This window comes from Drosophila arizonae, chromosome X (genome assembly GCF_054131065.1).
Source record: "Drosophila arizonae isolate 15081-1271.41 chromosome X, UAZ_ARI_1.0, whole genome shotgun sequence".
Lineage (NCBI taxonomy): Eukaryota > Metazoa > Arthropoda > Insecta > Diptera > Drosophilidae > Drosophila > Drosophila arizonae.
In genome coordinates, this window is record NC_142927.1 from 14734429 (window position 1) to 14759485 (window position 25057).

Here is a 25057-nt window from a genome sequence, read left to right on the forward strand (position 1 = left end):
CATAAATAAGCGCAGAGGGACGGACAGATAGACGGATGAGTCTGCCCTGAACAGATATATATATATATATATATATATATATATATATATATATATATATATATATATATATATATATATATGTATATGATTTTTCATTTTGTTTGATAGGTGCAGGATATTAAAATTAAAATACAACAGGTCAGTATATTTAAAAAAAACATGAGCTAAAATAACTTTAAATTGCTCTTATATATTTTATATTAGTAGTATATTTCAAAAATATTAAAAAAAATTTCAAATAATTTTAAACTGCTCTTTTTTGTATTAATAATTATAATATATTCTCTCACATTATATTAGCTATAAATATCAATGCAATTTTGTAATAATTATGATATAGTATATTTAAAATTCTTCAAATAGTACTACAAAATCGAGCCTGTTGCTTGGTCATGCTAAGGGAGAACAATTTATATAGTTAAGCAAATGATGTGGTCTCATACTTGATCACTTGATCCACTCGAATCGTTCTGTGTAAGTGAAGCCATAAGCAAATTAGAGTCTATGCAATTGTTGTTTAGCATGCGCAATCAAAAAGCCACCAAGTGTGCGAAATCCGATGATGTTTAAGTAAAAAGTATGAATGGAATTCAATTTCAATGACAGAGAAAAAAAAAAAAAAAACGAAGAAAAATGAAAGTAAAAAGTGACTACAATGGCAGAGGAGCGAGCGAAAGTGATTTAAAGCATTTAGGTGGCGAGAGTCCATTTGGCGATTCGGGTCTAGTTCTTATCGGTCATGGCAACGCACATAGACGTCTGAATTGCTGCGGTGGTAAGTGATGAAAAGGAAAAAAGAAAAGAATGAAGTGAAAATAAATAATAGAGAAGCAGACAGCAAAAGGAAAAACGAAATTGTGGGGCGAGAGAAAAGGCAAAATGCTGACTTCATTTTTTTTTTCGTTTTCAGTTTTTTTTTTGTCTTTTTCTTTTTTTGCCGAAACAACGAAATATATCGAATTGAACTAAACCAAACTGAAGCTGCAAAACTAAGCCGGCGTCCAAACAAAACCAAAAGCCCAATTCTTCCAAATGAGCAAACCCCAAAGAGCGACCAGCTGAAACATGAAAAGGCAACAAACGTTGCCTTGGCCCAGCTGGCGGCTTTACATTTTGGCCATGGCGACGCGTTCGACGGCTTTAAAATGGCCAACAAAAACGCTGCGTCCCAAACATGGCCTAAATACATATAGTAAAAGACTAAAGTTAAGTTCACTTCGTTAAACAAAGACGACTATGTTGGCTGCCAAAGGTGGCCAGAGCGGGATAGCCAAAAGCTCAAACCTTAACCTAAACCCAAAACCAAAAAACCCCCCAAAAAAAAGGAACAGTAATGAAATACAAAAAAAAAAAAAAAGAAGAAGAAAAAAACGCGACAGTTTTCCGCTGCTGGCGTTGAGCAATTTGCATTTTTATTATATTAGAACTCGGTTAAAGTCAATACACCCAAAAGAAAAAGAATAAGATGAAGAAGAAGAAGAAGATGGGGAACACTCTCATTGTCTCGACTATTTAAATTGACAATAAACCGACACACACACTCTCCCTATGTGTGCGTGTGGTAAAAAAAAAAGGCACGCGGCAGCCGAAGAAAAAAGTAGAGGAAGAAAATGGGGCACATAATGAAATATCAAGCCAAGTGGACCAAACTCTGCCGCTTCTGCTGCTGCTGTTGCTCCTCCTGCTAAACAACTCGCAAGACCAAACTGCAAATAAATTAAAATTGAAAATTTCAAAGAGCTGTCCAAAGAAAGGAAACAACGGCGACAGCAGCAGCACCACCACCACCACCACCAACAACAACAAAAACCAAAAGGGAGAAAAAAAGGGTTCAAATTGTCGCACGATTTGAAAAGTAATTTTAAATTATTTTGTATTTAATTTGACAGCTGAGAGTGATTTATTTCAGCTGCTTAACAGCAGCAAACTCACAGTCAGAGCTTAGGCAAATTTCGAGAGGCACTCAGGGATTTAGTTATATATTTATATAGATACATGTATGCATGTATGCTGGGCATATGTATGGCATTTTATTAGTTTTTGAGTTCATCTAGATAAAGTTGTCACTGAGACGTTTGTTGGTTGTTGAACGTGTTGAGCATATTGCCTGTATTCATATTTATGTATGTAACTGATTTCGATTCATATGATATGCAGCCGAATTCGGTTATAACGACGCTCAAGGCACCGTCGGTATATCCGGAATACGCTTTAATCGTATAAGTTTGCTCATATAATTTTGTCTGGGAAACAAAGTTTTCGTTCACTCCATTCGCGTGATCAACCGAAAAAATCATATTCACTCACTCTCTCTATCTTTCTCTCTCTCGCAATCTGACTCACTCTCTCTCTATCTTTCTATTTCTCTCTCTCTGAGCAAGTGTCCTCGTTTGTTTTCGTTTTCTGTTGAGCGCCTTGGGTCACACTCTTTGTCTGTTCCTCTTTTAACGAACATAATTTCGGGAGCGATACGATCTACATTCTCACAATGCATTGACTCGAAAAGTCACACACACACACATGTATACATGCATTTCACGTACGCTCTCAATGTGTTTAGCGAGCGCAATGCTTGCCTACATACCAACACATATGCAAAAGTCTTTATGCTGTCAGTTGCAAGCCGAACCTAAACGAACTTATAAAAGAGCCGACTCAATCGATTGCTCACTGAGTTTCTCAAGGTGTGAGTGGAAAACAACTATTTGCAGACACCGAGAAGCGATCAAGAGTTATTTGCGAGCTAAGAAGTATATGCATACATGCATATATGTTTATATTTATATGTTTATGTTTATTTTGTATTTATGTTATGTTTATATATTTTATCTTTATATATTTATGAAGTATATGCCTATATTTTTTATTTATATATAGTTATTTTTTGATTATTTAAATTTCCATTTAAATTACTAAATTTTTTCTAATGAATTATAATTTTTTCGAACTACTTTCAACAAAATTCAATTGAAATAAAAAAAATGAATAAATTCATTCAACGCACATTGTGCAGCATTTGACTTGAGTCGCTCTCTCTCTCTCGCCCTCAGTCTTATTCCCTTTCTCTCTCTCCCTCTCTCTCCCTCTCTCTTCCTCTTTTAGTGTGTGTGTACTTTAAATTGAGTTTATGATTTAAGCTGGCCACAGGCCGAATAACAGACAGCGCAGCTGGCCTTCTTGGCTTTCAATTTGCATAAACTAATACAAAATTCCATTTGGCTCAAACGATGATCATTAAGGGTATGCCAAGCACAAATTGATATGATTACAGGGTATTTACATGGCACATACAAACAAATAAATATGTATATAGTAGATGTATGTCAAATGAAACGATATGCAAGAAATGGCAATAAACTGCGACTGCGACAAAAGTTGGCGTCAGATGATAAAAACTGTACGAAAAAGTTGTCAAAGTGGCCGGGGCAGGTGAGCAAGGGGACAGCTGTATGCGTAATATATACATGTACATATATACATATTTATGTACGTACATATAGCGTGTACAATGCACCAATAGCCATTGCATATCCACAGGCGCTTTCGCCACAAACTTCGAGCCAACAACAAAACTGTTGAGCTTAGCCACTGGAAAGTGATTTTTTTGTTCCACTCAAGTTGGAGGCAAAAGTTTTACAAATCCAGCAAATGTTTAGTAGTTTTACTTTTATTTATTTTTTTTTTATATATTTCATTTATAGAAACTTTTGCGGACTTCAATTCGATTATTTAATATATAATTGAAGTAAATCTGTGCAGACAATATTGTTAGCTTGTTTATTAAATTGCATTCAAATTAGTTCTGTGAATACTAGCAGAAATTGAATAATAAATAAAGTTTTAAAAATATATTAATAAAAATAAAAATAAAATATGAAATAAACTCATAATAATTTAATAATAATAAATAAATAATAATAATCACTTTGTAGTTAAAAAACTTTCAGAAAATATGTATAATATAATATTTCAATTTAAGACATAAATTCGAATATATATATATATATATATATATTTTTATAAGTTAATTCATTCTATTGTCATTGTATGCTAATACATCTCTTCAATATTTTTCGCCCACTGTGCACGATGGGTGTTGCTACGCATTCTATTGCAATTTTGTGCTAATTTTGTGGCATTATTAAGTGCTGCAACGTCTGTCACTAATTATGCACAAAAGGTTTGCTGCAACTTTTGATGGGATCACATTTCCCGTGACTTTTGAACTTTTGAGTTTACACTTCATTTGAATAGTTGAAGCATTTACGACTTAATGAAATTTCATTGCAGCTCGCTTTGTTTAGCATTTTGTGTCACACAATACACATACATATATATACATATATGTACTTGAAGGGCACATACATTGTTCAGATGTGGCCAACAGAGTGTCAAGGGTGACCGCATAGCAGCAATGGGAAAATAAATGACAGAGAGACAAAAGTGTTTCAAGATATTCCCGAGTTTTTTAACTACTCTTTAAGGCTAGTCTCATGACAGTATGTTTAATGAGAGCTAATTGTCGAAGCTGGACTGAAAATCTAAGCAGCAGCTTATAACTATGCCAAGTGTCAACGATCTGGCATATTTGTTGAGCAAATGTAAAGAGAAATCAATTTTCTTTGGTGGACAAATTCGGCTCTTCATTTCGATAGCATTTCAGATTTGGTATGAAAGCAATTGGTTGAATCATTTCTACCTTCAATTAAATATGTTCAAGAGATTTCGCCTAACAAAAGACAGCTATATATAAAGATATCATTAAATCAGTTGCTATTTGTGTTGGAGCTGCGAATTGTTTAGCTCGGCTTGCGAAAAGTTGAAAACAAAAATAAGACAAAATAAATTTTATTTTTGGCTTCTATTTTACTTTCGCTGCAGTTTTCGGGCACTAGGCCCGCCTGGAGCAACGCCCTACGCCCCACGACCCACGACCCACGTTACACGTCCCCCTAGACACCCAACCCGCCGTCACGTAGCTGGTCACGCTTGACAAACTTTACATAATTGCTTGGGCCGAAACAAAAGCAATTTGCATAGCTTATAAACGGGTTACGAATTACTATGGGCTGTCTGTGTTTACTGGTGTGTGTATGTGTGTGTGTGTGTGTGTGTGTTTGTCTGTGTGTATTGGTGTGTGTTTTATAAACACTCCTTTGAGTGCTTTTGCCAACAAAAATTAAATCAGTTAGAACCGATGTTGTTGTTGTTGCTGTTGTTGTTGTTGTTGTTGCTGTTGTCATTTGGGCCACAAGGCGCGCTTGAAATTAATTGTTAAGCATATACGCAAAAATAATGATAATAGCAATGAAAATAATAACAATTATAATAATGGAAAAAGCATCGGCTTGGCAACGCCATTAACTAAGCCCTGCGCCTCATTGTCGTCCATACTAAGGACGAAAATAATGATCATTATATTGTTAATGATGAGAGTGATGCATGACATTAGTAATACCAATATTAATGCTAAGCGTAATAATAATATTTATGCCAGCAGTAATGATAATAATAATGATCGGATATTGAACAATAATAATGAATAATGATAATGATAAGAAAGTATTGATAAATATAATACGAGAGCATCGATAGCAATGCTGTTTGTAATGAAAATGAGAAATAGCAATAAATATTTAAATAATATTGCTAAAAAACTAAACCTCATAATGATACCAATGATAATTAATAAAAGGCTAGTCATAGCAATGCTGTTTCTATTGAAAATTGGAAATTATATCAATAGTAATGCTCATAATATAATATTACTAATGAACTAAACCTCATAGTGATGCCAATGATAAGGACAATGAATAAAAGGCTAATGATAATGATGAAATTGCCAGTAATCATAGCTGATGTGTTAATAATAATAAATAAAATCTTAATGGTAATAGTAATAAAGTAATGATTATAATGATACTAATGATCATAAGCAGCTATGATTTATTTTAAATTTATTTTATTTTAGTATAATAGTAATAATAATGGTAATGTTAATAGAACTGATAGTACTAATGATGCCAATGACAATAATAACAATTAATAATGACAAAGGCAATGCCTATGGTAATGACAATGAGTTGCTAATATTGTGCAATGAGCAATGACTCACCTCGCGCAGTTCACTGTCCTCGGCCAGCAGATCCACCTTATTGCCAACGACCACAATTGGCACCGCTGTGGTTGCCTTTGTCTCATGTATTTGATCTCGTATGGCCCGCACCTCCTCGAATGTGGACGCATCGGTGACATCGTAGACCAGGATGAAAGCGTCTGCCGACGATATGGATAGGGCGCGCATTGCTGGGAACTGCCAAAAGCGAAAATGCGGGCATTACAATTTTTACCAAAACGCCCATTGACATTTGATAGATAAAAGGCACAAAGAAGAGCGGCCAGAAAGAGCAGAGAGAAAGAAAGAGAGAGAGAGAGAGAGACAGCGGGAGACATGCTGAGTGAGTGGGAAAAGTGTTGAACAAGCGGCTTAAATTACACATAAAATGCTGTTAAAAATTTGCATATTATTATTGTATTTGCATACATGCACACACACACACACACACACACATACAGACACAGACACAAACAGGTCTTTGCGCACATTTATGCACATATTTTAATAATGACAGATAATAATGTAAATTTTGTTAAGCGTTTCGAGGCAAGCACTAAAGGCCCTACTTCACTTTCGCCCCCGCTTTTTCTCATTAAATGTTTGTCAAGTTGCAAAATAAACTTGAACATTTTCCCATTGACTTTTTGTGTTGTGTGTGTGTGTGTACTTTATTATGTCATACACCAAAGGCAACACAGGCAGTTTTTCTAAAACGCTGTTTTAGCATATCAAAAGTTGACTTTTGAATAAATACATTTTCTAAATTTATATAGCAAATTTGAATTAAATTTTTTTTTTTAGTTTATTTAACTTTTCACTGTGTTTAAAAATGACTTTATTACCTCGTTCTCTGTTTATTTCAATCAAACAGAGCGCAAATAGAAACATGCGTCATTTGTGGTATTTAAAAAAGTTTCGTATTTGAGAGCCCCATACACACACACGCACACACACACACCTGACCTGTAACTGAATTTCAGAATGGCAAATGGTCAAAGCGAGTGCAACGTAGGCCACACAAATTGTGAATTATGCCTTAAATCTTTCAGCAGCAGCAGCAGCAGCAGCAGCAGCAGCAGCAGCAGCACGAGCTGAAACAATGGCCGGGCCAATGTGTCCGCCGGGAGACGGAACGCATGCACCGTACAGGACTCAATTAAGCAAATTTTTACCAGCAAAAAAAAAAAAAAAAAAGAAGATATACACATGCGTTTGTGTTTGAATAAGCTGCATGGGCGACTGCTTAATACTCGTTCAGCAAAGGCAAATTCATGTGAATATGGTGTGCATGTATATAGATCTATACTACTGTGTACTGAATATGAATAGGAATCTTAGCCTTAAAATTGTGATAGATACACATACATACATACATATGTATATGTAGCAAGCTCAAGGGTTGTTGAATATAATCTATAGATTAACTCAGCTTTCAAGCTGTAGACTCTTTAGAAATTGAGGTATGTCCAGATTTGTCACGCCTCCAAATGATATAGCTTATCTCTTTTTGTTATTTCTTTTCGATTTATTCCTTCACATTTCAACATCTAACTGTTCGACGAACCTAACATAAAACTAATATGCTCTTGTCACTACATAAACGAGTATAAGCTGCAGAGCAAGATCTATAGTCAACATTAGTATGAAAATAATATACTTTTTGTAAAGGGAGTGTGTGTGAGAGAGAGAGAGAGAGAAAGAGAGACAGCGAGCGAGAGAGAGACCTAGAATCTGGTTTGAGATAAAACATAAAAGTGTTTCAGTGTTGCAAAACAATGGCATGTGTAGTGTTAAGAGTATAAATTATAGCAAGAGAATATGCATTAAACATAGATATGTAGTACCTACATAGGTAGGTACTCTCCTGCTGTCATGTACACTCGCAATACTGCACATGTCATTGTTTTGCAACACTGAAACACCTACCTATGTAGTACTGAAAATAACTAATACAAACATGTATAAATGTACCATAAATAGAGTTTTGCAGAACAGCAACGCATCCTATGCGACTACTCTATTTCCGATAGTATTGTTAGTCACACTGATTATATTCATTAGAATATAATCTGTGAAGAGAGGGGAGTCATGATTAAGCAGAAGTTTAGAGCACATAAAGCTATCTTCAATGTATTTAATCGATTCAATCGAATCGAAGGAGCAGACAAAATCATAGCGCCTACTGAGAGTTTGGTGTTGGAAACCATGCAAAAGTTTTAATAAGTTATTCAACACTCTTTTCTGATACTTGAAATAAAGCTGTACTCAATTTATTAGAAAGATGCTAAAAGGTTTAGAGTTTGCATAGGTAAATATGTACATATTAAAACACACATATAAGAATATATATAAATCTACATATAAATATATTTAAAGTCACTGCATGGCGCAACAAATTGATTAAGTAAATGAAAGAGGGGAAACGAGCAGCGCAAATGAAATGAATTAGAGAGACAGACTTTCGAGATGGAGCTGACATTAATGCAAGAGATGTACATACATACATATATTGTTGTAATGGCTGTCTGGGTGCCTTGCTCTAGCTGTCTTCATCACACACACTCATTCTCTCCCTTACTAGCTCTCTCACTCTCTCTCTCTCTCTGTCTCTCTTTCTATAATGTGTGACAGGGAACATGTTTGGCTGTCTGCTGGCCACAACCGCAACATTTTGGCTACGATCTGGTGTCTGTTGCTGTTTGCCGTTCCATCTAACACTAATGGGCGCCCAAGCCATGCGGCCCAGCCACAGCCAGTCACAGCAACAGTCACAGCCACAGTCACAGTCGCAGTCAGAGTCACAGTCATTATGGGAGTCACGTTGAGAGAGCAGGCAACAGGCCCAGGCTCAAGGCAAATGCTATCTATATATGTACAGCTGTGCGTCAGCAGCCGCTGCAGCTGCTGCTGCTCTGCTGGCTAATAGAAAGGCTGGCATCGAACAACAACAGCAAAAAATGTATGTATAAATTGGAATGAAAGGAATGAAAAGAGCTAGCAACAATGGCTGTGGCTCACATCAGGCCACGGGCAGAACAAGGCACAGGTGCATATGCTGCGCCTGCTGTTGCGCCTGTTGCCGCTGCTGCCGCTGCTGCTGTTGCTCCATTCTGCGGTCCTTGGACAAACTTTGCCCTTGCCCTCGGCCAGCTTATAGAGAGTGCATCATGTTGCCGATATATGGTTTCCAAAGTTCATGATTCACAAAAGTTCCATTTTTTCAGCCACTAATGGGAAAGCTCAGCGTTTGTAATTTTAGAATACATTGTATAATCTAAAAAGAGCTATTCTTTATAGCTTCCATTTAATAATTGAACTAAGACTAGAACTGCAGCTAGTCGAACCTAAAGATTTAGCAGTATTCTAGCTATACTCTAATTGTGCCTAAACTGAATAAGTACGTTCAGGCGATTTGCTTAAAGAGTGCGTTTATTAATATACGAGGATTGTTAAAAAATTATTGCGAATGTCAAGTTTCTGTGGTCTACGCATACAAGGTTGCCCATATTCCAAAGACCCACAAATGTTTTTTTTTCTCTTAATCAAAGAAAAACACAATTTGTGTTGTTAATAAGATATCTCTTAAAGGGCCGCCTTAAGCCTATACGTCTCTATCAAAATATATAGGGTTGGCAGATGGGTGCATCGAATATGGACAGCCCTGTATTCGATAGTTAGTTTTCGGCGCTATGTTGGCACTCCATACTCTAATTTATGAGCACAAGCTTGGCCCTATTGACAGCTAATTCATTGGGATTATCTTGGCTCGTCTTTGATTTTTGCCTATTTAAAGAATCTGTGTTAAATATTAAGTCAGAAGCATTAGCCCACAGCATTTCCTAGGCTTGGCTCTCAGTGACTTTTTCTAGCTCCTGAAACTAAAAGAATTTTTCTAGGGTACGCTTTGTGACGATTGAGGAAATAGAGAAATGAAGAAAAAACTGAACAATATGAGATAATACGCATATCTTCCAGCAATATTGACGATGTTGAGAGGAGCTTGCGACCAGCGAGAATAGAGGTATATGAACAAGGAGCAAGGCCTATGGACATGCGTATAGAAATTTTTGATAATGAATAGATAAGAACAAGAATTTTTGATAAAAGGCATCGCACTTGAGCAGTTCAGCAACAAATGTTGTATCCCTTGGAGTGAAGCAGAAACTGTTGCCTCTCATACATTTTCACTAGATCATCGAACTTCCCCTTTAAGTATCTCTCCAGACTTAAACAGCAGTTTGAGCTAAAACGAATTTTGCTGAAATCGTCGCTCCAAAGAGCGATGGCTATACAAAAACCATTTATCATGTTTATGCTTGAATTATTTTCCATTTACCTTCTTAAATAGATCATGAGAGATGTCCACATGTCCATGTTTGAGCATCTCAATAAATTGCTTTATATATAATAAAAAATGGCATTGAATTTATTTAAGCCAAATTTTTGTGCTGTTTGTGCAATATGATAGAAACTATTGTATGATACCCTGTAAAGCGTCACATTTCACATGCAAAGTTCAAGTAAAAGTTCCCAACTCAGCTCTTTTTTGGCTGAGCATATAAAGGGCATCTTCTAGTCGAGCATTTGTTAGTTTAGCATATTTATTTATTTTTGTTGTTGCTGCAGCTGGCATTGTTATGATTGCATATTATTGCATTGGAAATGAATGCATATGGCAGAGGAACAGCAGGAGCCGCAGCCGCAGGAGACGCAGCAGGAGCTGCTTCGGCATCACAGGATGTGACAGCAGCGATAGGTTAGCCAAGCGCCCAGCCAGAAGCTGGCTATGAGCGACCCTTTTTTATGCACACTCAACCAGGACGGTTGGCATGCTGTCAGCTGGCAGTTGGCAGTTGGCAGGTGGCAGGTGGCAGGTGGCAGGTGGCAGGTGGCAGACGGCTGCCAAAAGCTATCCTGCTCAATGTTATCACTCTACATCTCACTGGCTCTCTCTCTCTCTCTCTGTCTCTCTCTCTCTCTCGCCCCTTAGCCCTCTCTCTAGCACTCTCCGCTGCGGTTTCCGCTCGTTACACATTTCACAGACAGCTTGGCAAGCCAAGGACAACGACTGCCAGGATGAGCTTGGCTTCGCACTGTGCATGTGTTTTGCTCTCTGATTTCTCAATGGACTCGAAATTGTTGCCACTTGTCCTGCTGATTGTCTATGTGTGCCACACTTCACTTTCCCCCACTTTATTTTACTATTTTAGTTTTTTTTTTTTTTTTTTTGGCAGCAGCTGCAATCGTAAGTTTTGTTTTCGACTGCAATTGTCTTTTGGGTTAGCCCCGGGCTCCAGCATACACGCTTATTGGCCCTGAAAAGTTGGGAGCTTTTGCTATAGAATTTGATTAGCGCCAGCTAACTAATTTAATCAACGACCGTAAACAACTACAACTGAAGCATGTTACACAAAAAAAAAAAAAAAGAAAAAAAAAGAAAGAAAGAAAACCTGGCGAACTTTTGAAATCAAGTTAGAAACGACATAGAGAACAGTTTTTAATTGCATTAAACACCAAGCAACAGTTGACAGCCAAAGGTGTGCATGTGTGTGTGTTAGTGTGTGTGGGGGTATTTTTTCTAGTTTCCTGGAAGCTATTGAAAGTACGGCAGCTGTGTGGGGGTGCAGGTAGATCGGGCATTTTATAAGGTATGTATGTATGTATATATATTCCTGATAAGGATCTGTCTCTCTGTACGTTTCTTTGAAATGCAAATGATATAACAGGGCTTGACAGTCGAAGTTACAATTATTTAAAAGGTTTTAAATTGGTTCTACATTTAATTTTTGTTAAGTCATAAAATGCTTGAAAAAGTACAAAATTTGAGAATCAGTTCACATTAGTTCATTGCAGTCTGCATATTTTGATCCATTTATGGCTAATGGCTTTCGTTAGAGTTTCGAGCCTGGTGTAGTTCTCTTTGCTGTAGCTTTTAGCTCGTAGCTCTGTCTCTCTCGTCTAGAGAGAATAATTCATGGGGTTTGTCATTGTGTGGGTGAATTAAGCGTTTTTTGCTGCCATTTTTAATTTAGGTGCGCTCTGTGAGACGGTGCAGAGTCTTGCTGATGTGTTAATTAGTTGGAAATGCTAATTAGCTACAAATGCTAGTCGAGCCAAAGTTTCAGAGCAGTCTTTAGTACACATCTTCATAACATAGAAAATTAGGTAGCTCACACAGCTCAAGTTGGTCTTATATCATTTAAAGTATATTTCCTATTACTAAAGTCATTATATATTCTTGATTCTGTTTAATATAATTTTCTACTACATATTCCTGAATATTTTAATTTTTTAATTTTTATATTATCTGCTTTTATATATGAATATCTTTTATTGTCTGCATTTAAAACTGCAGCTCAGCATAAACGTTAGGGTATCTCTTAGTCGACCAGCTAATGTTTTATTTTTAATAAATTGAAATCGAAGAAATTGTTAAGCAACATACTTAAATTAATTATATTCTTTATATGGTTTCACACGCAAAAATTAATTCGAAGTCTTAAAATATATTTTCTTAAAATAAAACTCATTCGACAATTTATATCCGCAGCCTCATTTGCTCTTGATGACTGAAACACTTCAATAGCTCAGCCATCAAGTGCTGCTAATTACAAAAAAAAAAAAAGTTTCCCAAACAGCATTTAATTTAAATGATTTTCTATTTAATATTTGAGTTTCGGAGAATTTCATTTACACCCCAAAACTGTGGTAGACCTCATAAAGGACTGATTGCCATAAGCTGTTTGTTTTGCTTGGATTAAATCGTGCTTAAATATTTATATGCATTTGTAATCAATTTACAGTTATTTATTTAATTAAAATTTGTTTTGCTTCATATATCTCGATTTAAGCACAGATTTCACAGAATTGTTTTTTGTTGCTTAAATGTTATTTAACAATGCATGAATTCAAAGATCTGCATAATAGTTATGTTCAATTTATTTTATTTATGGGAAAAGCCTAAAGAAATGTTCAACAAAGCCTTATCTATTTCTGTTTATAAACCATTTTATATGCATTCAAATCTCTGATTGTTAGCTAGGGGGGATGATAGCTTATTATAGTTTACATGTTATAGGGTGAATAGCTGCGCAGCGTGCAGGGTATTTGCTGGTTGGGCACACCCGGTTAGTTACTATATAAAATATGCCTTTCATTGATTTTTATTCATTGTTTTTCATTTTTATTATTTTTCAAATGTAAGCATTTATCAATAGCTATTGAATGTGGAATTCGTAGTCGAATTTAAATTGAAATTGTCAAATTTTAAAGCTGTAGACTAAACCTACCCTATATCTACATCAATGTATACAGCAGCAGTCTATTATAATTAATAATTACGTTTGCATTTCTTAAATGATGAATTTCTGTTTCATTAATATGAAAGTGCTGCAAAGCTCTGGGGCTATAGTAAATCGATTGGCTTAAAAAAATATGAAAATTGTACAAAAAAATATTACAAAAATTTTGTATGCACATATAATAATTGAATTGGGGTATATATAAGCTGCAATAAATATAATAAAAACAAGTAGGAAAACTCCAGTCGAGACTGCTCGACTAGGAGATACCCTGAACCCTCCAAGCTAATATTCTAATCATTCTGGACTTCTTTTATGCTCACATACATACACATGCATACACATGCACTTATAAGCACGCGCTCTGCTGACTGCGCAGTTAGCAGCGGCTGCGCTTGGGCTGCGCTGCAATGTGAGGAATATTATGAGAATTTATTTCTTGAATAATTTCTTTTATAGACATACAATCTTATTGAAACATTCAGCGTAATCATATGGTTAAAATGTGTGCACATTCCAAAGCACAAGTCTCTAGTACTTGAAATGCGTTTTTTACAAATTGGTGGCGAAGGTAGATTGCAAAATCTTTGTTAACTTTATATACAACGCAAATTTGAAGTCTCCAGGTCTAAAAGTGTTCAAATTTGGCTGAAAAACAATGTCGATTTTTCGATTATTCTCGATAAAAAAGTTATTGGACGAGTTATCGAAAAAATAAGATAAACTTGTTCTGCCTATGGTATACACGAGTATGCATGCCAAATTTCAGCTCTCTAGCTCTTATATCTTCTGAGATCCTTTTACTCACACGGACGGACGGACGGACGGACGGACGGACGGACAGACGGACAGGGCTATATCGACTCAGCTCGTCATCCTGATCAAGAATATATATACTTTATGGGGTCTGCGACGATTCCTTCTGCCTGTTACATACTTTTCACAAAACCATTATACCCTGACTTCCCATTTTCAATGGGTTCAGGGTATAAAAATCGAACTAGTTCTTTTAAAATCCGATAACGAAAGTTCGCTTGCGCACCTCTGAAATATGTTCGTGCCTTGCTCAGCATCAAACAATCTAGTAGTCTGTGTGGTTGATGTCACACTTGTATGTCAACTCAAATATGCTGATATAGCTTCAAATATATTGTAGAAATTAACCGTCTTACAATAAAATGGGAAAACGAAATTTAAAAGCTGAATCGGTAATTTTTTATATTTTTTTACATTTTTACATTTTCGAATATTAACTAAATGTAAATATAAATTAATTTAAATGTGAATTAATTTAGATACTCGACGGAAGGGTTTCTCCCGCCCAGAATATGCAACGTAAGTGTTAAATTTAGATATTTAATTAATATGTATACATTTATATAATATATGGATACATTTTACATATTTTGTTTTCCAACAGCGGTTTCTGCTGCCAGTGCTACTAGCGCTGCTGCGGCTCCATCTATTGCAGGAGCAGTACCACCAGAACCACCAGAACGTACTCTACCGCGTCGGCGGGTAAGTTTTCCTTTTTGTGTCAATCCGCCAGCTACCATTGATTCTTATTGCAGGGACGTCCACGTAACAGTCAGTTGAACTCGGTGGTTATGGGAGAAGACAGTGTCAATAACACGAATGACACAAGAAAAGTAATGCTGCGTTCTTTAAAGAAACACAAGAAGCTGGTTGCGACTGTCAATAATGGCTTTGAACGCGGTCTCAAGCCAGAAGTTATCTTAGCCGCATTTCCTTACGAAAACGATCTTATGTTTGCCGTAAAATTTAAGAATCGTAAGCTGCCAGAATTGATAACTGCCCAGCAGCTGAAGGTGCTTGACATAAGACTGCTAACTCAATATTACGTAAACAATCTACGTTATCCACATAATGAGAAGCCTACGATGTAATATTGTTTAAATTGGCTTTAATTATTGCCCGAAAATAAAAATATAAATAAAATATAAAAATATTTCGAAACAATTAAAACAGTTAACATCAGTTGCATCGATCGGGAGATCGGGATTCGAACCGCGACTTCTCGATCGAGCGTCATGCAGCTAACACACTACGCCACCTCACTTCTGCTAGTGGCGCTGGCAAAACTCAAATATTTGATTATTTTTTATTAATTTTTGACTGAACGGAATTTAATGAAACTTTCAGCATATGATCTACATATTATATTGAATATTTGAGAAATTAAAAAAAAAAAGAAAAATCATTCACAATTAGCTATAGTGGCATCTGACTTGAACTTGAATGTTTTTACTCGATAAAAATATAACGGGATGATTGATCGAATTTTAAAAGCAAACTCGACGTCCGCGCTGTATATACGGTCATTAAAAAAAAAATTGAAGTCTCTAGCTCTTATATCTTCGGAAATCGACGCGTTCAAACATACGGACAGACGGACAGACGGACGGACGGACAGACGGACAGACGGACCGACAGACAGACGGACAGAGAGACAGGCAGACGGACAGGGCCAAATCGACTCAGCTCGTCGCCCTGATCAAGAATATATATACTTTATGGGGTCTGCCACGCCTCCTTCTCCCTGTCACATACATTTCAACAAAACCATTATACCCTGATTTCCCATTGAAAATGGGTTCAGGGTATAAAAATCGAACTAGTTCTTTTAAAATCCGATAACGAAAGTTCGCTTGCGCACCTCTGAAATATGTTCGTGCCTTGCTCAGCATCAAACAATCTAGTAGTCTGCGTGGTTGATGTCACACTTGTATGTCAACTCAAATATGCTGATATAGCTTCAAATATATTGTAAAAATTAACCGTCTTACAATAAAATGGGAAAACGAAATTTAAAAGCTCAATCGGTAATTTTTTATATTTTTTACATTTTTACATTTTCGAATATTAACTAATTGTAGATTAATTAATTAATTTAAATGTGAATTAATTTAGATACTCGACGGAAGGGTTTTTCCCGCCCAGAATATGCAACGTAAGTGTTAAATTTGGATATTTAATTAATATGTATACATTTATATAATATATGGATACATTTTACATATTTTGTCTTCCAACAGCGGTTTCTGCTGCCAGTGCTACTAGCGCTGCTGCGGCTCCATCTATTGCAGGAGCAGTTTCCGAACCACCAGAACGTACTCTACCGCGTCGGCGGGTAAGTTTTCCTTTTTGTGTCAATGCGCCAGCTACCATTGATTCTTATTGCAGGGACGTCCACGTAACAGTGAGTTGAACTCGGTGGTTATGGGAGAAGACAGTGTCAATAACACGAATGTCACAAAAAAAGTAATGCAGCGTTCTATAAAGAAACACAAGAAGCTTGTTCCCACTGTCAATAATGGCTTTGAACGCGGTCTCAAGCCAGAAGTTATCTTAGCCGCGTTTCCTTACGAAAACGATCTTATGTTTGCCGTAAAATTTAAGAATCGTAAGCTGCCAGAATTGATAACTGCCCAGCAGTTGAAGGTGCTTGACAAAAGTCTGCTAATTCAATATTACGTAACCAATCTACGTTATCCACATAATGAGAAGCCGACTAACAGTTGAAAATGGGTTCAGGGTATAAAAAGACATAAAATAATGCAATATGTATACTCATAAAAACACGTTAGCTATAAAATAAATTATTTATTTAAAAACATTTTCAGAGTTAATAAAATATATAAATTAACTAACAAAATACAACAAAATAAAAAGAAAATATTATTCAACATAATTCGATGTAAAACCCAAATCAACAGCTCAGATGTAAGCAAACAGTGAGGCACACAAGTATGCATATATACGCGGTAAAATAAAACTGAAAAGAGAGAAGCAAAAAATCGCTCCACTCCATTTGGCATTTCCAATTTGTGCTACAAAATTAATATTTACATTGCTGAAGCTCATAAAAAAAATCGACGAGATGTGATTGATGGTGACATTCACTTGAGATACAACATAAATAACGTTAATTAGTATCAACTCTACGAGCACGCCTCGCTGCATTATTAATCTCTTTAACAAAAGCTCTTATAACTTTTAATGAAATTCGTTTTCATTGTGTATTCAAAGTGTTAAGCCCTTCATTTAAATAGAGCTAGAGCCCCTTGGGGTTGAAGGACTTATAGTTATCGATAGCAATTAGTAAGGTATCGATAGCATAAATAATTCAGCTGAGTGAAGCTCTTATGAAGCTGCTCTCTAGGGCATTTCACTGTCGGTTTCTATGTTTTTTTTTCTCTCTCTTTTTTAATTCATTTTTTGTTTTTTGTTTTTTTTTGCTTTTGTTTGCTCTCGCTTTGTTTGCAACAATAATAAATAGTGTTTGTGGCGGTCTATTAATTGAATTCTGTTGCGTGGGCACTCATGGCGTGCTTTTCATAAAACATCCTGCGTATGTTATCTCAGTTCGCCTCGGCTTGCAAAAGAAATAACTCATACGCACCGTGCGCCACGTTGCAACAGTTTTTGTTTTTTGTTCTTTCGCACAATGACTGCCAGCATTTGTGCTAAGCCAGTGAAAGCTATGGGCACTAACCTGCCTGCCACGCCCACACACACACACACACACAGGCACAGTCACTGCTCATGTGAGGCAGCTTCCAGCAGATGCAATGGCTGGCGTTGCGATAAGCGTGCAGCCAGTGCTAGCAGCTGATTATCTATGTGTGTGTTTGTGTGTATGTGTTAGTGTGTGTGTGTGTGTGTGTGTGTGTGTGTGTGTGTTGTTGCGGTTTTGTTTGCTAAATGTCACCGCAGAATGCAGTTTATTGCGGCTACTTGGCTGAAAATGATTGCGCATACGCGCTGTGCGCCCGCACGCATACGTAATGCACAAACATCAAATACTCGAATTTATGAGAATAACGAACTGAGCTTTGTTCAAATTGCTCAGCCTCGGATTGTTAACCGCAAATGCGATAACTTCTGCACACCCATTAGGCTGCATACAAACGAAGCGGTTGGATTTCAATTAATTTCTGTCACCGGCTGTCAGAGAAAACAATGAGTACAGCAAATAGCTAACAGAATATTTCTTTGACAATTTGTTTAAATAAATTGGATTGCAATTGAATTCTGCACTGCATTTCCCGGACGTTCCCTGTGGCATTAACCCATTTTAATTGCTTGTCGGGAAGTATTTTCGATTATTTTTGCAGTTTTTCTTTTATTTAGCATAGCCTCTTATAAACAGTGAGTGTATTTTTTATTCAAATATATTTTTAATTAATTTCCCTACATTTTCAATTTTTTTTTTTTGCTTGTATTATCTATGTGTGTAAATTAATTTACTGAAGAAAGCTCTCAATAGTGTGCTCAAAAGTGCTCGAATGGTAGCTACCCTGAGTCATTGAGCACTGTTCATATAGCATATGTATATGTATTAGTAACAACACATGCACACATACACACGCACCTATAGGGTGCAAATGTTTTCATGAGTTCTATCAGGGGATATTCAGTGTCGAATCGCTTCTGTTCTAGCTGGACAAGTCGATATACGATACAGCTTTAAGGGGAGGAGGGTAGGTGCTCAAAATCTATAATGCTCACATTTAACCCATTGACCCACATAATACAATTGCCATAGACCTATTTCTAGTAACAAGAAGTGCTCAAGCAGCTTCAAACTTCTCTCGATTTCTGTTCAATTCATGATTCCTAAATTCAAATTCAATATATGCTATTGACACTATGCCATTCCATGTGATTGACGACCTTAATCAACTCATCTCAGCTTTATGTTTAATTAATAAACAAATTAATTATTGATATTGTGGCTGTGTGTAAAAATACATCACTGTAATAAGAAATATAAATTTTTACGAGAATGCCGTGATATGATATATGATTTATTTGATGGTGTTCTAGTTATGGGCACTTCAATCTCATCATTCGACCCGAACAAAGGGCAATTCTTGTTTTACTAGTGCCCGATGCCAGCTGAAATCAGTTTGCCCTTAGCCCAGTCCCAGGGCAGTTTGTAAATTATTAGCCACTCGCAGAGGTCTAACCCGACACATATGTACATGATGAGTGTGTGTGTGTAAATATGCGACAACACACACAGACACACACATGCACACACACACACACACACACACACACACACATATCTGGGGTAGTTGGCACTATGCGATTTGTGTGGCGCTCGTCGTCGAGTGTCTGGGCCCTCGGGAATATTCAACACATCATAAAATTTATGAGCGCTGCGTAAATGTGTTAAAATTTTATGCGAGTTTCCGCTGATGTTGTTATTGTTGTTGTGGTTGTTTTTAGTCGAGCTGCAGTCCAAGGCAAAAATATTTCAAGCGGCGAGAGTGATCAACGTAATGATACCCTGCGGAGGTACTAAGCTCAAGATATGTAATTCATGTTGCAGAGGAAATTGACTAAGCCAATATGTACTTAATCGACATTGGTTGGAATTGGTATTAGCATTGGATTTAGTCTGGCATTGGCCTTGGCATTGGTATTTGTATCGCTATAGATATTATTATTCGCGTTATGATTAGCGTTAGTATAAGTATTAATTGGTATTAGAATTAGTATTAGCATTGGTATTGCCAATGGCATTAGCATTAGCATTAGCATAAACCATTAGCTTTAAATTTAGCATTGGCATTGAGAATTAGTATGAGCATTAGTACTAGAGTTAGCATTAGCATTAGCATTAGCGTATGCATATGCATTAGCTTTAGCTTTAGCATTATAATTAGCATATGCATTAGCATTAGCATTAGCATTAGCATTAGCATTAGCATTACCATTAGCATTAGCATATGCATTAGCATTAGCATTAGCATTATAATTAGCATTAGCATTAGCATTAGCATTAGCATTAGCATATGCATTAACATTAGCATTAGCATTAGCATTAGCATATGCATTAGCATTAGCATTAGCAATATTACCATTAATACTAGTGTTAGCATTAGCATTGGCAGTGGTATTAGCATTAGAATTAGCATTGACATCATACTATTAGTAGTGTTTTAGTGTCTTAGTATTGATGGATATTATATTGGTATATGAAATCTGTTCGCTATATCATATATCCTAAGATACCATGACTTAACTCTTAGGCTTTTGCTGGTCAAAATATATGTTATTTTTACTCTCTCTCTCTCTCTCTCTCTCTCTCTCTCTCTCTCCTATATAACATATATAACTAACTGTAATGCTTATCTAAATTGAACACAAATTTTAGTTAAAAATTTTTTTCCATCTAATTTATAGCACCTTACGGAACAGTCGGTCGTAGCTGGGCCAAGGGTATATTAACTCCGTCTCGTTATTCCCGCTACGCCATTCACACTGCATGAATTATAAAATTTATCTACGCACATGTGGTCTAGACATTTCTTCCCCGTAAAATATGCATAAAATTCAACAAATATGTGCAGTCTGAAGCTAGAGCTGGTTTTACTATTGTTACAAGAGCTTCACATCTTAGTGGTTAGAATAATGAAAATTCAAATTAATTACATGCAGTTATAAATTGAGTTAAGCGCCAATTATGCGGCTGTTGACTTTGACAAGTGCTTGGGCAGCACACTAGGTATACAATTATTAACCTAAGCTCGCATTATAAATATTAAATTCCACAATTCGTATTGTTGTCTAATAACAAATTGAGCAGAGCTTCAGGTGAGAGACCAGAACCGGCGACAGTTACCTGAGACCTGCTCAATGGGCTTGAGCTGCTTGTCAATTCTGATTTCAGGTGCGGTTATTAGGCTCGGCTTTCGACACTCGAGCAGCTGCATAATTGATGCGACTGCCATAGATGAGATATACGTGTGTATGTGTGTGGTGTCTATATGTATTTATATTTATTTATGCTACATTTATATAAATGGTGGGAATTAGCTTGGCCGGAGACAAGCTTCAGTTCGATGTAAGGGCAACTTGTCAAATGGCATCGTGGGTGGCTACAAGCGCGTACAACTATTTGCTGCTCAAATAGACACACGCGGAGCGAAAGAGACGGATAGATAGTGGGCGAAGGAGACAGCGAGGGAGACATACACACATGCAACATGTACTTGCGACTTGTTACTTGTAACATTCTTTTGGCGTCTACCGCCCGTCGAGTCGGGGAAATTGCGACGGCACTCGTGAGGCAACAGTTGCCACAGTCAAATATATGTATGTGCATAAGGGCTTGCAACAACTCGATATTATATATATACATATATAGAGAATCACTAACATGCTTCATATATATGTACATATATTGTATATTGCATATATTATATGCTACCATTCATACACATTAAGTCTCCTTCTCTCCTCCTCTCTGTCTGAAGTTGTAAATGCAAAATGCTTTTCATTTTGTTTTGTTATGGATTTCTAAAGCTTCCACTTTTCCATTTCCACTTGTTTTCCATTAAGAAAAAAAAAAAAAAAAAGAAAGAAAACTATTCAAAAAGCTGTGTAAAATATTATTACACAAAGTTGGCAGAAAATAAGCTAAACTTTGTTTGTTGGGGAATAGGCGCTTACAGCTTGCTTTCTTTCTTTTCTTTTTTGTGTTTCTCGTCTTTCAGAAATCTTATGAGACTACACACAGGCCAACAGAATGCGCTGACATTTAGTCAGCAGCAGTTTGATCATAGTTTTCCCCAAAGGGAACTCAAACTAAAGCAGCCTTTATAAACTTTAAAGTACCAGCAATACTTTCTAGACCTCGACAAGACCTGAACTTGAAATATTCTTTGAGCAATGAAGTCGCAGTCGAAGAAGCTGGGAGAAACTTAGAGCTGAGTGTGTGCGTGGCAGCTGGTGAGCAAATTGAATAGATGTTCATTCGATAAGAAGAAGATAAACATTTTTCCGCTTAAAAGAGTTTGGAAAGAAAATATTACTTTGAGTAATGTTTGGCTTGATGGGATGGAACGTCAAAATATTTCTAGATTTATGTTTATTTCAAAATGTTATAGATTCGCTAGTGAAATTGAAGTGAAATTCAGTTTGAATAGAAGCTTGAATATGAAAGACAGAACTTGAAATCGAAAACTCTAGTTTCAGTTTCAGATTAAAAACATTCAAGATCTTTGATAAACGAGTTCTTTTCTTCACTGCGTATCTTATTTAATAAGATATAAGACTAGCTATTTTAATATGTTTATTAAACAGTTGGTTGATTGAATCTCAAATTGGGCTGCAAACTGTTTATCCTTATCCTACATCAGGCATGCTCGAGTATAGCATATTTGCATCATTATATAACTATACTTATTTAATATGCTCCATGGCATAAGATCTAAATGTTTTTCTTACTATAAATGCACTCAAGTCATATTTGTATTTGTCTCCAGGCACATTTCTAATGCTCTCAGCACGATGAGCCTTGTCAATGCTGTAGAGCATTGCGTCAAGCTATTTGAAGAACTGTTGTTTAATCAAAGGCTGGCATAGCAATAGCCTGGCAATAGCATTCAGCTGGCAGATGATGCAGCTACATATAGTTTATTGATGCAACGACTGCATGGCTGTGAAATAACTTAAGCTGATGATAAAACATATTAGAGCAGTTGCCATAGCCAGGGCAAATGCATCAAGGACACCAGCTGAGAGCTGCGAGAGCTGAGCTGAGTTGAGCATCCTTTTGGTGCAGTCACAGTTGACTTGCTTTGCACTCGATGGATGTCTAAAGTGAGTATGTGTGTGTGCGTGTGTGTGTGTGTGCGTGTGTGTGTGTGTGTGTGAGCGTGTACTCATTCATATTTCTTTTCATTTGGCACCTGCTGTCGCCGTTTGTTACTTGCCATTCAGTTTTATGAACAAGCATTTCAATTCGCGTTTAGCGGAAGTGGCAGCGAAATTGAATCGCAGGCTGTAATTTCCGCTGCACACAAAAGCTGAAGAAGCTGCGAGCAGAGCTCGCGTGGAAGAGGCGAATACATTGGACACAATGAACGGCGACGGCGACGGCGATGCCCAAGCAGTGTGCTGAATTATTAAAAAAAAAAAAAAATATTTATATATATATATATGGAGAGAACTAACTGCATGCGAATGGGTATGCGGGTGCTGAAACCCATTAGAGTCAGGTATTTAAAAATTAAAAGCAGCACACACACAACTGGGAGTCTTTCGTGTAGCTCTTTACACGCAATTTGATTTACTTAATGAACTCACTTAGGCAACTCAGCAGAGGTGAGCTAACAGCATGCACAACATATAATATATGTATGTATATACGTACCTCATAGGAGCCGGCCGTATCGAGTATGTCCAGCGTTAGGCTAACGCCCGCAATTGAAAAGTTACCCTGATGCATTTCCTCGATGGTCCGTTTATATTTCGTAGTGAATGTGTTATACAGAAATTGTGTGATTATCGAAGTTTTTCCCACTTTGGCCGCGCCCATGACCACAATTTTATGACGTGCATTTGCCGGTCCAATGGCATCGTCCACAGCATTATTGCGTCCCACTCTATATTGACAGCCAGCGAGTGTGAGCGAGAGCAATAGAAAGAGAGAGAGAGAGAGAGAGGGAGAAATGGGGGAGATGATAGTATGTAGTAAGTGAGCGTCACAGAAAAATTGACTTGCAAGTTGAGTTAACTTAAATTGAATTATTTTGCGTTCGTTTTTCCATGTTTATTAATTTAATCGTGTGTCCGCATACAAACATACATATGTACATATATAACTACTTTAGCTACCCAAGGGGCGCGGGGAGGTCGGCGGCGCCGGGTCTCATTTTGGTAGTATACAGCAACTGGTGCAGCGCTTCAATCTCCTCAGCGACTCATTAAAACTGTGCGCTACATTTAAAATTAATCAGTTTGCCGCCAGGACAACGAGGACGCCACCAAAGACAACAGATAAAAGACAAACTAAAGCATGTGCGTGTCTGTGTGTGTGTGTGTGTGCGTGTGTGTGTCAAGGTATGTATTGTCTGCCTTTAACAGCAGCGCTTTATAATGAATTATATTTGGAGCAACTGTTGCGGCAGCTGCCTGCTCAGTTGCACGCAATTTAACAATTTCATTTTTTTATTGCACTGCAATTTTTCAGTATTCCTTTGTGTCGTCTTCGTCAACGTTTCACAGGCGGCAAAAAGTGAAAGCTGAAACTGCAACTGAATTGAAAACGGAATTTGAGCCCAATTAACTCTGTATCCAAGCAAAATGGAAGCTGAATTGAATTGAATCAAAATAAATTGCATAGTTTAACCAAAATTGAAACAAAATTGAGATTGACTTGCAGCAGAATTGAAACAGGATTGCAATTGAATTAAAACCAAATTGAAATTGCGTTGAATCTAAGTGCAGGCATAAATGAAATAAAATTGGAATACAAATAAATGCAGGAATTGAAATAGAATTGAAATGAAACTGAATATAAAAAGAAAGTGAATTGAAATTGAACTGATACAGGATTGAAAGAGAATTGAAATGCAATTGATATTGAACTGCATCTGAAGAGAAACAGAATTGAAATAAAATTGAATCTATATTGAAACAGAGAAATAGTAAATTAAAACAGAATTAAAATTGAATCATTTCTGAATAGAAACAGAAACAGAATCGATATGAAATTAAAACAAAGTTTAATGAATATTTGAATCTGAATTGAATACGAAATTAAATTAGATAAGAC

At 36.6% G+C, this 25057-nt stretch overlaps 1 protein-coding gene across 1 annotated transcript in view; it reads right to left on the reverse strand.

Annotated features, from left to right (window-relative positions):
• Positions 1-25057, reverse strand: part of LOC108618315 (ras-related protein Rap-2b) — a 55958-nt gene that overhangs the window by 6715 nt on the left and 24186 nt on the right. Inside the window, exons 3-4 of the mRNA XM_089473527.1 lie at positions 23654-23885; positions 6158-6355 (exon numbers count right to left, since the gene is read on the reverse strand). Coding sequence (XP_089329653.1) covers positions 6158-6355; positions 23654-23885 — 430 coding nt within the window. The remainder of the gene's footprint in view (positions 1-6157; positions 6356-23653; positions 23886-25057) is intronic.